General features: G+C 37.3%; 1 protein-coding gene across 1 annotated transcript in view; it reads left to right on the top strand.

Moving 5' to 3' along the window:
* Positions 1–12271, top strand: part of LOC133531562 (exportin-7-B) — a 57465-nt gene that overhangs the window by 21064 nt on the left and 24130 nt on the right. Inside the window, exons 14-15 of the mRNA XM_061869856.1 lie at positions 773–846; positions 3188–3332. Coding sequence (XP_061725840.1) covers positions 773–846; positions 3188–3332 — 219 coding nt within the window. The remainder of the gene's footprint in view (positions 1–772; positions 847–3187; positions 3333–12271) is intronic.

The following is a 12271-nucleotide window of genomic DNA, read 5'->3' as shown; positions in this document are numbered from 1 at the left end:
CGTAATCTTACAACGAAGCGCGCATGCTTGTTTATTGCTTGTATAATTACGGATGTTTTATAGCTTATGGTGGTATTCCACCTGCCCAATTTCTTGGTCCATCGTGTGTTTGGGTCTCACATTTTGCGCGGTGTAATGAGAGCGAGCAGCCTCGCGAGGAAATGTCCTCGCGCAGCAAACGCCCGCGCGTTTGCCTCACCCGAGCCAATTTGCTTGGCAAGATGGCATCACTCAGTTAGCTGTTCAAAATGGTGCCGCACGTAATGACTGCAGTGGCTTGCGTTTCTTTTATTTTGCTATTTAACCTTTTGACCGCCAAGGACGTCATATGACGCGCGCGGCTACAGCCCAATATCATCAACCTTCATGCGTACCGACAAGGTTCACGATTACGCGCCGCGTACGATACGCGTGGCGTTCAAAGGGTTAAGGCGATTCAAAACAAAATGAGACAATTTGCGACATTCGTTATTTATTTATTTTCTAAAGTTGTCATATTTTGACAACTTTTAACGTAAGGCGAACAAAATAAGCACTCGCACCATAAACAAACACTTCTTCAAACGTCGGCAAACGTCGGAGGCGCCTTTGAGCATACCGAAAAACCGACACCGAGCGGCTCGGCCGAGGCACGTCTACACTGGCCGTTTTGTGCGCGAGGAAATTGCCTCGCGCGTACGCTCGCTCTGTGTGGACCCGCCTATTCAGCTATACATCCTTGCCTTACATTTTTTTCGTGTACCCTTCTTTAATGCTATATTTTTCGTTCCAGGTGTACCGACGGCTGTCCGAAGTGCTGGGGCTGAACGACGAGAGCCGCTTGCTGAGCGTGCTAATGAGGAAAATGTGAGTACCTGTTAACAGTAACTGGCGAGGCGTTGACCAAACTCGTATAAGCTTGCCTAATTGGGTGCCCCTGCTTATGAAGCTCCAGGGTTCGAATCCCGGTAAGGGCATTTATTTGTGGTTATCACGGATATTTGTTCCTTGAATGATGGATGTTTTCTATGTATTCAAGTATTTATCTATAGCTATCTATTATGTATCGTCGTATAGTACCCACATAAGACGCCTAAAGCCCAATTCAGACGATTGCATGTCCAGCCAAGTTCAAAGAAAAAGGAACTGGTAACGCAACCGTGTGTATATATATTATAAATATTACACGAACCAAGTCGACCTACTTTTGACCCATACACAACTTGAAACCTATTTAACCTACACACATGAAATTTGGCACAGTTATTCAAGCCCCTGTCAAGTGTAAAAATATGGGTGTACACATCTTACTCAAAAATATGTCCCATAGCATCTTATTCCAGGGTAATAAGAGCGTAGTACCATATTTATGAGACGATTCTCTCGATACATATTTTTGCAGCTGACTGTGCCTCAAGCAGTTATTGACACATTAATGTTTAAAAACCGGCATTTTGATAACTAACTGACTGATAGATCAAAAAGCGGCCAAGTGCGAGTCGGACTCGCGCATGAAGGGTTCCGTACCATTTAAGACGTATTAAAAAAAATCTACTTACTAGATCAATTTCAACATTTTACCACTTTGGACACACATTTTACCACTTTGGAAGTGTCTCTCGCGCAAAATATTCAGTTTAGAAAAAAATGATATTAGATACCTCAATATCATTTTTGAAGACCTATCCGTAGATACCCCACACGTATGGGTTTGATGAAAAAAATATTATTTTTATTTTATGACTTATCAAAAAAACTACTTACTAGATCTCGTTCAAACCAATTTTCGGTGGAAGTTTGCATGTTAATGTATATCATATATTTTTTTTAGATTTTTCATTCTGTTATTTTAGAAGTTACAGGGGGGGGGGGGGGACACATTTTTTCACTTTGGAAGTGTCTCTCGCGCAAACTATTCAGTTTAGAAAAAAATGATATTAGAAACCTAAATATCATTTTTGAGGACCTATCCATAGATACCCCACACGTATGGGTTTGATGAAAAAAGATTTTTTGAGTTTCAGTTCTAAGTATGGGGAACCCCCAAAATTTATTGCTTTTTTTCTATTTTTGTGTAAAAATCCTAATGCTGTTCATAGAATACATCTACTTACCAAGTTTGAACAGTATAGCCCTTATAGTTTCGGAAAAAAGTGGCGGTGACATAATCGGACAGACAGACGGACATGACGAATCTATAAGGGTTCCGTTTTTTGCCATTTGGCAACCCTAAAAACCTAACCCACTTCCAGGTGACCTAGAAACTTGATATTTGGCATAGACGCTAGCGGCATCTATCGGACGACGGCGGCGTTATGCAATTAAGATCTCGGACGTAAAACGGAACACATAATATGTGTCGTTGTTAGTTCGCCAACAAAAGAATTGACTGATTGAATTGATTATTTTACTTTTTTGCAAAAAAAAATGAGTGCCTAGTTTTAAGTGATACTTTTCTAAAAACAAATGACATAGTTCTATTCCTTTTCGTGTAAATCACTACACTGTGACTTTGAATGGCAAAATAGCGAGAAAAATATTAATTGGTCCAAAAAATCAATTTAATTGTATGAAAAGGTACAACGATTATTTCATGAATGGATTCCTCATCCTTGATTTAAACGAAAATGATATCAAACTTGACCTGAGCGCCACAGGTGAGTAGAAACAGAGCGGAAACTGGACCGCCGGAACCGCCTTCCTCCCTCCCTTTTTGGGGGGCAGCCAACAGTTTAATCACGTGGCTAGGGCATTAAATCAACTAAGCATGATGCAAGGAACAATCGTGCAAAGCGGCATCGCCGGAGTCAAGGCGCATACTGCTCCATTCATTTCTGCACTTTATAAAGTTTTCCAAAATTTTTCCCCATTATAAAGTCGCGTGTCTTAAAGTTATATAAATATCGTACAATTCGTGCACTTCAATCACATTCAGTCATTCTTTCATTCGCCACTTATTTTTCCAATAAGGCTGTTCGGTCGAAATATTATTAAAGATGGCGTCATATTCTGGATTTTTTTATTGCCTGGATTCTAGCCCATCACGCCAAATCTCAATACAAAACAAGATAATGTTGGCGCCATCTTTCCAAACCTTTGGCAGTTACCAACTCCATTAGTAAATGATTGCCTCTGTTGAGCAATCATTTACCTCAACTTTTCTACCAACACGTATACTTCTCTGATACGACTTGCAACATGTTTTCAGCATAACCAATCTGAAGTACTGGGGAGGCTCGGAGCAGATCATAGCGAAGACCCTCGGGCTGCTCAGCGATCTCAGCGGCGGGTACTCCTGCGTGCGGAAACTAGTCAAACTAGAGGAGGTTCAGTTCATGCTGACGCATCATACGGTGAGTATTACACTGGGCCCAGATCAGCGGAGATCCTCCAGCGAACACGGGTCTTAAGAGCTGGCGCGAGATTTGTATTAACTAAAAACATTTTCATAGAAAATCTGCGCCAGCTTTCGTGGAATGGCCTTTACTGCACGCGGAAACTGGACCCAGATCGTACAGGAGACTCGCTACAAAGTTTTCTTTGACAATACACCTCTATTTCAAATTCTCTTTGGTAACATTGAGAAACAACTATACGTATAATACGTATTACGCTACACGCCAATTTAAATAGAACTACGTACTTGCCAAAATAAATCGTAGTCGCATATTTGTGACGGTTGTACTAGTTTCGTGGTATTCCCAGTTTATCCCGAAAATTAAAAATACTGCATTGGTTAACGGTTTATCTTGATTTTGATTATTTACGTATGTTAACCAATTCGGGCCTAAATCATTCTGGTTTCCCCAATTTCACGCTAGATGTCGCTATACCCGTGAGTAAACTGGGTAACGAGATTATCCTCGTTTAAATACAGGGTAGATGTATGGCTTGTGAAATCATTTATTTATTTATTTATTCAGTTTTTGAACGGCATCCGTAGCTTACTGCTATGCGACTGTCGATATAATGTAAATTAAGTTACTCTCTGATTTGTGCATACAATTGGAATGTGTATGGAGGGGTGTCATTGTCAAGCTTTGCTGACTTTGTTTAATATTTTAAAATTGAATTCTTAAGACTTCTAAAAGGAAATATTTTGATTATTATTCTGACTATTTTAGTATGATACGGCATGCAACATTACTAAAAAAATTTCTCCAATATGCTTGGAAATGTTTACCTTATTGTTCCAAAAATAGTACGGTAAGTTCATCATTATGACCAAACTCAAATTAAAAAAAAATCAAACCAGTATTGTCATGTTTTAGCGGACGGAAAGTTATTACTGTATTGTTTTTTACTTTTTAAAAACATGTGTCCACTAAGAAAAACGCAAACAGCTAATTAATATGGCCACGGGCTGCGTCTACACGTCCCGGTCATCATCCACACTTCCCGATACCGGGCCCGATAATCTTCTTCCCCGCGTTTCATGGAATATCAGCACATCGTTAACAATATTTGAAATGTAATAAATACTTCGTCTCTAATTGCGTTCAATGTTTGGTATTTTGGCATATGAACCATTTTCTTACATTTAAAATATTGTTAACGATCTGCTGATATTTGGTGAAACAGGAATATATTCTTGCTCGGGCCCGACGTCGGGCATAATATCAGGCCTGATAAAGTGAGGATGTCATTGACACTTATAATAATATAACCTTACATGTCTATGTATGTAACTTTTATATATATTTTTAAGGGTCTCATGCGTGCACATACAGCTTATACTGCACAATAACATTGTTGAACGAATATTTAATGGTACTGAATGGCAGAATAAGTTATGCCTTTAACTTTTTTTTTATATTTATAGAGGGAAATTGTTTTTGACGTTTTTGATGTGAAGGTTCTATTTGAGTGATGGTTGATGCTTAAATTATGAGCATGTTTGGAGAAAAGCACTATATATGTCTCGGCAGGAAAATCAATTCGTGGATCGCATTGCCCTTTCCTCTGCAATAATGTTCTATTGCGTCACTCGGCTACACTCACGGACCTCACGGTCCCGCGTATATAATTGATGAACTATAGTTTGTCAAAGGGCTATCTCATTTGAAACATAGACAGAGGGAGTCATACTATCTTTGTCTTACACTAGTACTAGCATCCAAAAGAAAAGGATGAGTATAGTTTTTATTGTTCTTATTTACTGACAAATTGGTTTGACCAACTATATGATCTACGCTTTTAGTCAGGTATAGTACCTTTATGCATTAACTATTCAAGTGGGTGTTTGAAAATGCACGTTTATAATTAGAGTAAATATGTTAAATAACAAAACGACGTAAAAATAGTCAAACTTTCGCGTACTTTTTGCAAAGACATACCTGTCACTATTTAACATCACGCAGTTAAAAGAGACGACTAGCGTCTGTACTTGTTGAGAAACTATAGAAGCCGTTAGTACTTTGTAACCAATTTCGTTAACTCCATATAATTTTACGTGTGTGTAATTCCGCACATCACTCGCTTCTTTGTGAATTCTGTGAATTTGTTCACGGTTCCGAATTGAATTGCCGGCACTTCATTGAGGTGCGGAACCATTTTGTTAGAAGATGCCGACTCTAGTACTATACCTCAATGGACAATCCACCTCCATTTCAAATTCTCTTTGCTATTTGTCACCATTTTGAACTTGTCCATTAGACTATTATCTATAATAGTATTAATAGTCTAACTAAGGAAGGTGGAGGTAAGGAAATAAATCTCCATGTACCAAAAAGTTTCATCAAAAAACCTTAAATAGGTACAATACCTAGAATACTTGAACAAAAAAATCAAATCATAGACAGCGCACTTCACTCCGTCAATAACGCCTGACAGCTGGACACTTGCAACAGTTCCACCATAAGAGATGTGGAGTGACATTCCACACTCCATAAGTCTAACATTGAAAACACATCCATTCGCCAATCAGAGTTACCCGATTCCTCGCTAGATGTCGCTGTACCCGCGACTTAACTTGCTGACGACTTGCGACTCTAATTCTTACTTACTGGAAGCGTACCAGTTTTACGTCATGTATTTAAGTATTTATATATATAGTTTTTGAACGACGGCTACTAGCTCACTGCTAAGGAAGCCTCGTTGTATTAAATTGAAAGAGAGTTAGAAATACTTAAGGTCATAATTAATTTACTGCCATGTTTCGACATATGATAAAAACTTTTTTTTTTATTGAAATTGAAATCTTTATTGTCATATGCGGCGTACAATGTTAATAAATAAATAAATATTATAGGACATTATTACACAAATTGACTAAGTCCCACAGTAAGCTCAATAAGGCTTGTGTTGAGGGTACTTAGACAACGATATATATAATATATGAATATTTATAAATACTTAAATACATAGAAAACACCCATGACTCAGGAACAAATATCCATGCTCATCACACGAATAAATGCCCTTACCAGGATTTGAACCCGGGACCATCAGCTTCGTAGGCAGGGTCACTACCCACTAGGCCAAACCGGTCGTTAATACTAAAACTAATCTTACAGCTAAATAATTATACAAATATTACATGTGATTCGAACTAATTTAATACATCATAAAGTTTTAGAATGCCATTTGAACCTTATTATTTCACTGATATGTGTTAAATATCCAAAAGTGGCTTCATCTTATCGGGCATCGGCTACAGGTTGTGGCGCCATCACTCGTAACTATGCCGCCATTCTTTGGCCACAAATGGCGTTCTAAAAGTATTAATCATGTGTTGAAAGATGGCAGTAAATTTTCTGTAGATACAAAATTTTCTTTGACAATCCACCACTATTTCAAATTCTCTTTGAATATATAAAAAATATATATAATTTGTGGGCCTCGACACTCGAACCCCCTGGCTCCGCCTTTTTTAGAAAAATTTCAAAAACAGTAGACGAGAACATCCGGACATACAGAATAATTTTAGACCAAGCTGAATCGGAGACCTTGGTTTCCGCTCGGTCAATTAACGAATACTTGACAGTACGACGCAAAGAAGGGAATGTGTGTGTCAGCGTATGTATGTATGTTTGTTTCTGTGTGGCAATCTATAGAGACCAAACGCGTAGACAGATTTTGATGATTCTTGCGTCAGTCGATATTTCTTAATTTTCCGAGTGCCGTTGTCAAACGCTACCTTCTTCAGGCATGGTTGCATTTTTATTGCTTGTCACTTTTGCACGTGAAGAACGTGAAGGGCGATAAAAAAAATAAAAATGCGACCGAGCTACAGCCGCAGCTGTTGACTTGGCAAACCAATACGTGTCTTTCTTAGACTACACATAGAAACAACTATTCTTTAGTATCCTTAGAGAATACAGTAACTGGAGTGGCCTTATATGTCGTATTTTCGTACAAAAATGTTTACCGAATGTTGTGGAGAGGTGAAGAAATAACAAAAGAAAAAAGTAAGACACACGTGCATAAAAGATTTGTGTCGAAACACAAAGGAGTTACACGATTTTTTGCACGTAGTGTTTTTGACAGAGGGGTAAGTTATGGAAAGGCTACTGCAGTTACTGTATGCTCGAAGTAAGTATCCGGCCGTTCAAGAGACAACCTTTTAACAGATTCTTCGCTAGATGTCGCTATACCCGCGAGTTAACTGCTGACGAGTTGGGACACAAATTCCTATTTAGTTTTGAGTGGCATACGCAATGCAAGTGTTATTTATAGGAACATCATAATTTAATTTCATACAAGTTTGCCGTTTAATATAAAACTTGCACTGCGTTGCAGACTTATCTTGGTCAATCAAACACTACTTAACTAGTATTATCTAATAAAATCTAATAGATCTAAATTGTATTTTTCATGAAATACAGAAAAAAGCTAATAAATGACCAGAAAATTAAATAAATTTGACAAATACAGACAAAGTCTGCGTCCCGTCAACGGCTGAGCATCTGCCAACGACGGTCGAACGTCGGTGTAAACGACGAAACGACTTACAATAAACTTTACTATACTTAGTTTCTAATTCGCCGCTAGATGTCGCTTTACCCACGAGTCAACTGGGTAACAATATACGTCTCGGGTATCACCTCACTTCATCTACATTTGTCAAGTCTTTTGACATTATTAATAGCTTGTCATTGACAATCAAAATTTTTGCAGTGTCACTTTATTGTGTCGCTTATGGTACATAGAATCTGGTAGATAGTACCGCTTTTATTTCGAACTAGACAGTTAATGGGTTCATCTGCGTAATATTGTTATTACAGTCTTGTTTTATTCGCTTCGTGCGCGACTGCGGCGCCGCCCTAGTGGGAGTGGGTGATATTATAATTATTGCTTATATGCAGTGATCGGAACTATGGGAGTAAAACTTGTTAAGCGGACATAAAATAGTGCATACAGCCCTAAAAATATTCATGTCCATAGGGATAGGAATAGTATAGTACTTACAGCCATAAAAATATTTACATTCATAGATATTCGAATATTTTTAAGGCTATAAGCACTCTTTTTACGTCCGCTTGATAAAAAAAAATATGTTATAGGACATTATTACACAAATTGACTAAGTCCCACAGTAAGCTCAATTAGGCTTTTAAGTTTTGTTAAAGTTTTACTCCCATAGTTCCGATCACTGCTCATATGACAGATGACTGTAGTCAAATAGTATGAAGATGACGTCCCACGGAAATTCATATTTTAACCACGTCGTGCGTTGGCGTCGCTTGTATTCCCCCACTACCACTTTTTCACCAATAGTGTTTTGCACATAGCTTGGGTAAGGTGAGTTATCATCTTAATACATATTTGCGTTTTAAGGTTAGAGTCTGGCTAGCCAAATATTGTTGACAGATTTTTCCTTGTTGTATCACCAATTGTCTATGATTTAAAAAACCTAAAGGCTTTTGTCAATTTATGTCATTCATTCAAAATTGTTCGCGGTTTTTAGGGGGCTTATTTTAAATAATATTAATAATGATTAATGACTATACCGAGTGGGGTTCGCAAACTATTATTTAAGCACGTAAATAATTACGACAATGTGGGAAGTTGACGTGAAGCGTTGTATAACCAAAAACTGCTATATTTACAAGTGGTAAACAATTTAGTAGGTTGGTGCTCTATTAATATTTTGATACTTTAAGTACTAGTTCTAACATTTGCCTATAACTTTAATTAAGTACGTGAATTTATTAATACCTGTAATTAAAATATCAATAAAATCCAAACATTGAAACATAACGAGTTACTGAAAACTAATATTTAGAAGAATACTGTGAATTGACTGGTCAGTAGAATATATAAAAATATCTTCGCGAAAGATGTCTATATATGTCTTTGTATTTTACATAGTGGTAGAAATTATGTGAGCTGACTTTGAGTGCACTTCAACGTATATTTAACTGATTTCCTTAGGTATCTTACGTGTGCACAGAAAATCAAAAATATGTTCTAGTATCAAAACTATAATTCCTACTACATAAAGTGTGACCAGCCCAAGATTTTTTAATTTCCCGCCAAAAATCTGTGTAATATTTCGATAGCCAGACTATAAATTGTATGAAAATGACAGCGGCAACTGTGTGAAAAAACATTTTGCCGGGTGTCCTTTGTTTTCACTGTTCCTATCGTTTAAGAGGGAAGAATAGTTTTTCGATTCTAACGAAATAACGGTGATTTTTCTATGAAATTCCATTTCGGGAGAAAACGTTTCCCACTCTAACTAAATCTTAACTGCATATGTGTGTCAACTCAAATTAACTACATACTCACTTAAGAGAAAACGTTTTTCCACTTCTAAATATTTTCCATTCTCCACGATTTTCTAGTAGGTTATTGACCCATTGAAAACTACGTTTATAGATTTTCCTTTTTTTTTCAAAATTTGCAAAACAAAAAAAAAACAAATAAAGCGAAACCTATAAACATTATGCTGGAGCGATCGACATCAAAATGATTTAAGATTTAGTGGAAACATTTTCTCCCGAAATGGAATTTCATACAAAAATTACTGTTATTTCGTTTCATCAATAAGCTATTCTTAATCCGTATTTTTTTTAAACTTGGTATATTTAGAAAGCGTCACTCTTAACTCTCGTCACTCTCTCACGCTTTAAACTACTATAGAATTCGTGAAATAACATATACTAGGTACTTTCCTTTATAGACGTCGGCGGCCGATTGTATTATCCGCCAAATCATAAAATTCCTAGGCATATCATGAAACGTGAAAATCGTTATCTCTGTCCCTGAGACAAAGCAGCATTTCTGGACACTGCGATCACTTCGGGCATCTGAAGCAACGTACCTAACGAAACTATCCTACCTATGGGTTAAATGTGACCGTCAAACCATTCACGCAGGAATTTTACGATTGGCCTTCGACATAGAAATTAAGTGCACTAGATTGCTTATGCAGGACTTTATCAACATACCATAGCCAAACATCCTTACCTTATCGTGTTTAGTTACCCAATCGCTCGCTAGATGTCGCTGTTCCTATGAACAAACTTGGTTACGAGATGCTAATAACGATGTCCTAAGTCCGCTCAGTTCTCCTGAATATGCACTTACTTACTTACTTACTGATTTTTTGTACGGCGTTCCGTAGCTGATTGCTAAGTGAGCGTTGATTAATTATATATTCTAACTTTTCTTATATGTGAAAGTTCTATCTTTTGTCACTTCACAGTAAAACCGTTGAACTGATTTAGTTGAAATGTGGTATGGAGATATTTTGAGTCACGGCAAAGAGAATTTTAAGGATAGTTGCTAACTGACAATAAATAAAAAAAAATTAAGAAGACCAAGATTGCTCACTCCATACAACGGTTTTGTTACCAAAAATACTATTATTTTCCGGAACCGGAACTCTATTTTCAACTCCTACTAAACCAGAGTAAGCTGGTTATAATATTAGCTGAAAATCGTTGACCATTGGACTTTTTGTTTGCCGCGATATCTATTGTCGAGTAGCAGTACTGAGAGTTCCGCTACTAGATACTAGATGTCGACTACGAAAATAATAAGCGTTTTGGTACCAAAAGTGATGTATGAAGTGAGTACTCTATGTATTTCTTATTTCTCTACGGTCACGGTGAAGGGCAGGATGGTTCTGTTTTCTGTCTGTCTCTGATAGAAACCGTTTATGTTTATTCGTGGAAAACAAGCGAACAACACACAATGAAACAATAACATACAAGCCAAAAAAAAAAATGGGGTGTAAAGAGGGGATCGAAATTTGTAAAGCTGTACGGAATTGAGACACCTTGCAAACCTACAAATCAACATGTTGATGGTGCTTCTAATACTATGAAAAATAATATTATTCTATATTTTTGGAATATATAGGTATTATAATGGGTTTTGCAACTGTCAAAGATTTATATAGATGGCGCCAGCATAGGTTTTACCTGTCTCTAGTTTTGGTCTATGTGATCTGGCTTAAAAGGCGTTCGCCATAAAATAAAAATTTGACACAGGAAAGAAAACTTATGCTGGCGCCATCTGTATAATCCTTCAACCGGCCAAACTCATAAGGTGGATCTAATCTAATTAGTGAATAATCCACATTTTGAGGAAAGAGAATAAAGTTGCCTAAAAAGGTTTAATGTTTTACATAATTTCACAATACCCCACTAGATGTCGCTATATCGTTCAGCAAACTTGCCAACAATGTGCGTTCTAAGTATCACTTAGCCCACATTTTATTGAGAGAGGATTCAGTAGCGTAACTTTTTAACAGACAAATTATTTTTGTAAGCGAATTCTCTTTGAATGTCGCTTTATGAGATTTATTATTCAAGCCTAAACTATATACGTGCCGCCAGTGTTGTCACATACAATTTTGGCGAAATGGTAGAACAGAGGGCCTACCGCGAACCACGTTCGACGTGTTGCCTCCCTGTCACGCTTACGTACGAATTTACAAGTGCGATAGAGAGGCAACACGTCGAACGTGGTTCGCGGTAGGCCCTCTGGGTGCAAAAATAGGTAGAAATTTTTAATATTGTGACGTTAGTACACGTATTTATTAAAGAAATTCAAACAAAAGTTAGGATTTCCATTGTTTGTAGGTAAAAAACCTGCTTGTATAATCTGTTTCTTTGGCAAGTTTTCATTAAATCGAATCTAAATTCGGTAGAAATTAGGCAATGTTCCGTCACATGTATTGAGAATTGCTTACAATTGTACCATTTTGAAAAATAGGTAGATTTCAGGCCGAGGGAGGTAGATAGGTAGAACGCAGGCAAAATAGGTAGATCTACCGAAAAGTTGGTAGATGTGACAACACTGCGTGCCACTGCTGAGCAAAAACCTCTCATGCGCGAGA

This window comes from Cydia pomonella, chromosome 25 (genome assembly GCF_033807575.1).
Source record: "Cydia pomonella isolate Wapato2018A chromosome 25, ilCydPomo1, whole genome shotgun sequence".
Classification (NCBI taxonomy): domain Eukaryota; kingdom Metazoa; phylum Arthropoda; class Insecta; order Lepidoptera; family Tortricidae; genus Cydia; species Cydia pomonella.
The sequence above is the reverse complement of the archived record's forward strand: the minus strand, read 5'-3'. Positions and strand labels throughout refer to the sequence as shown.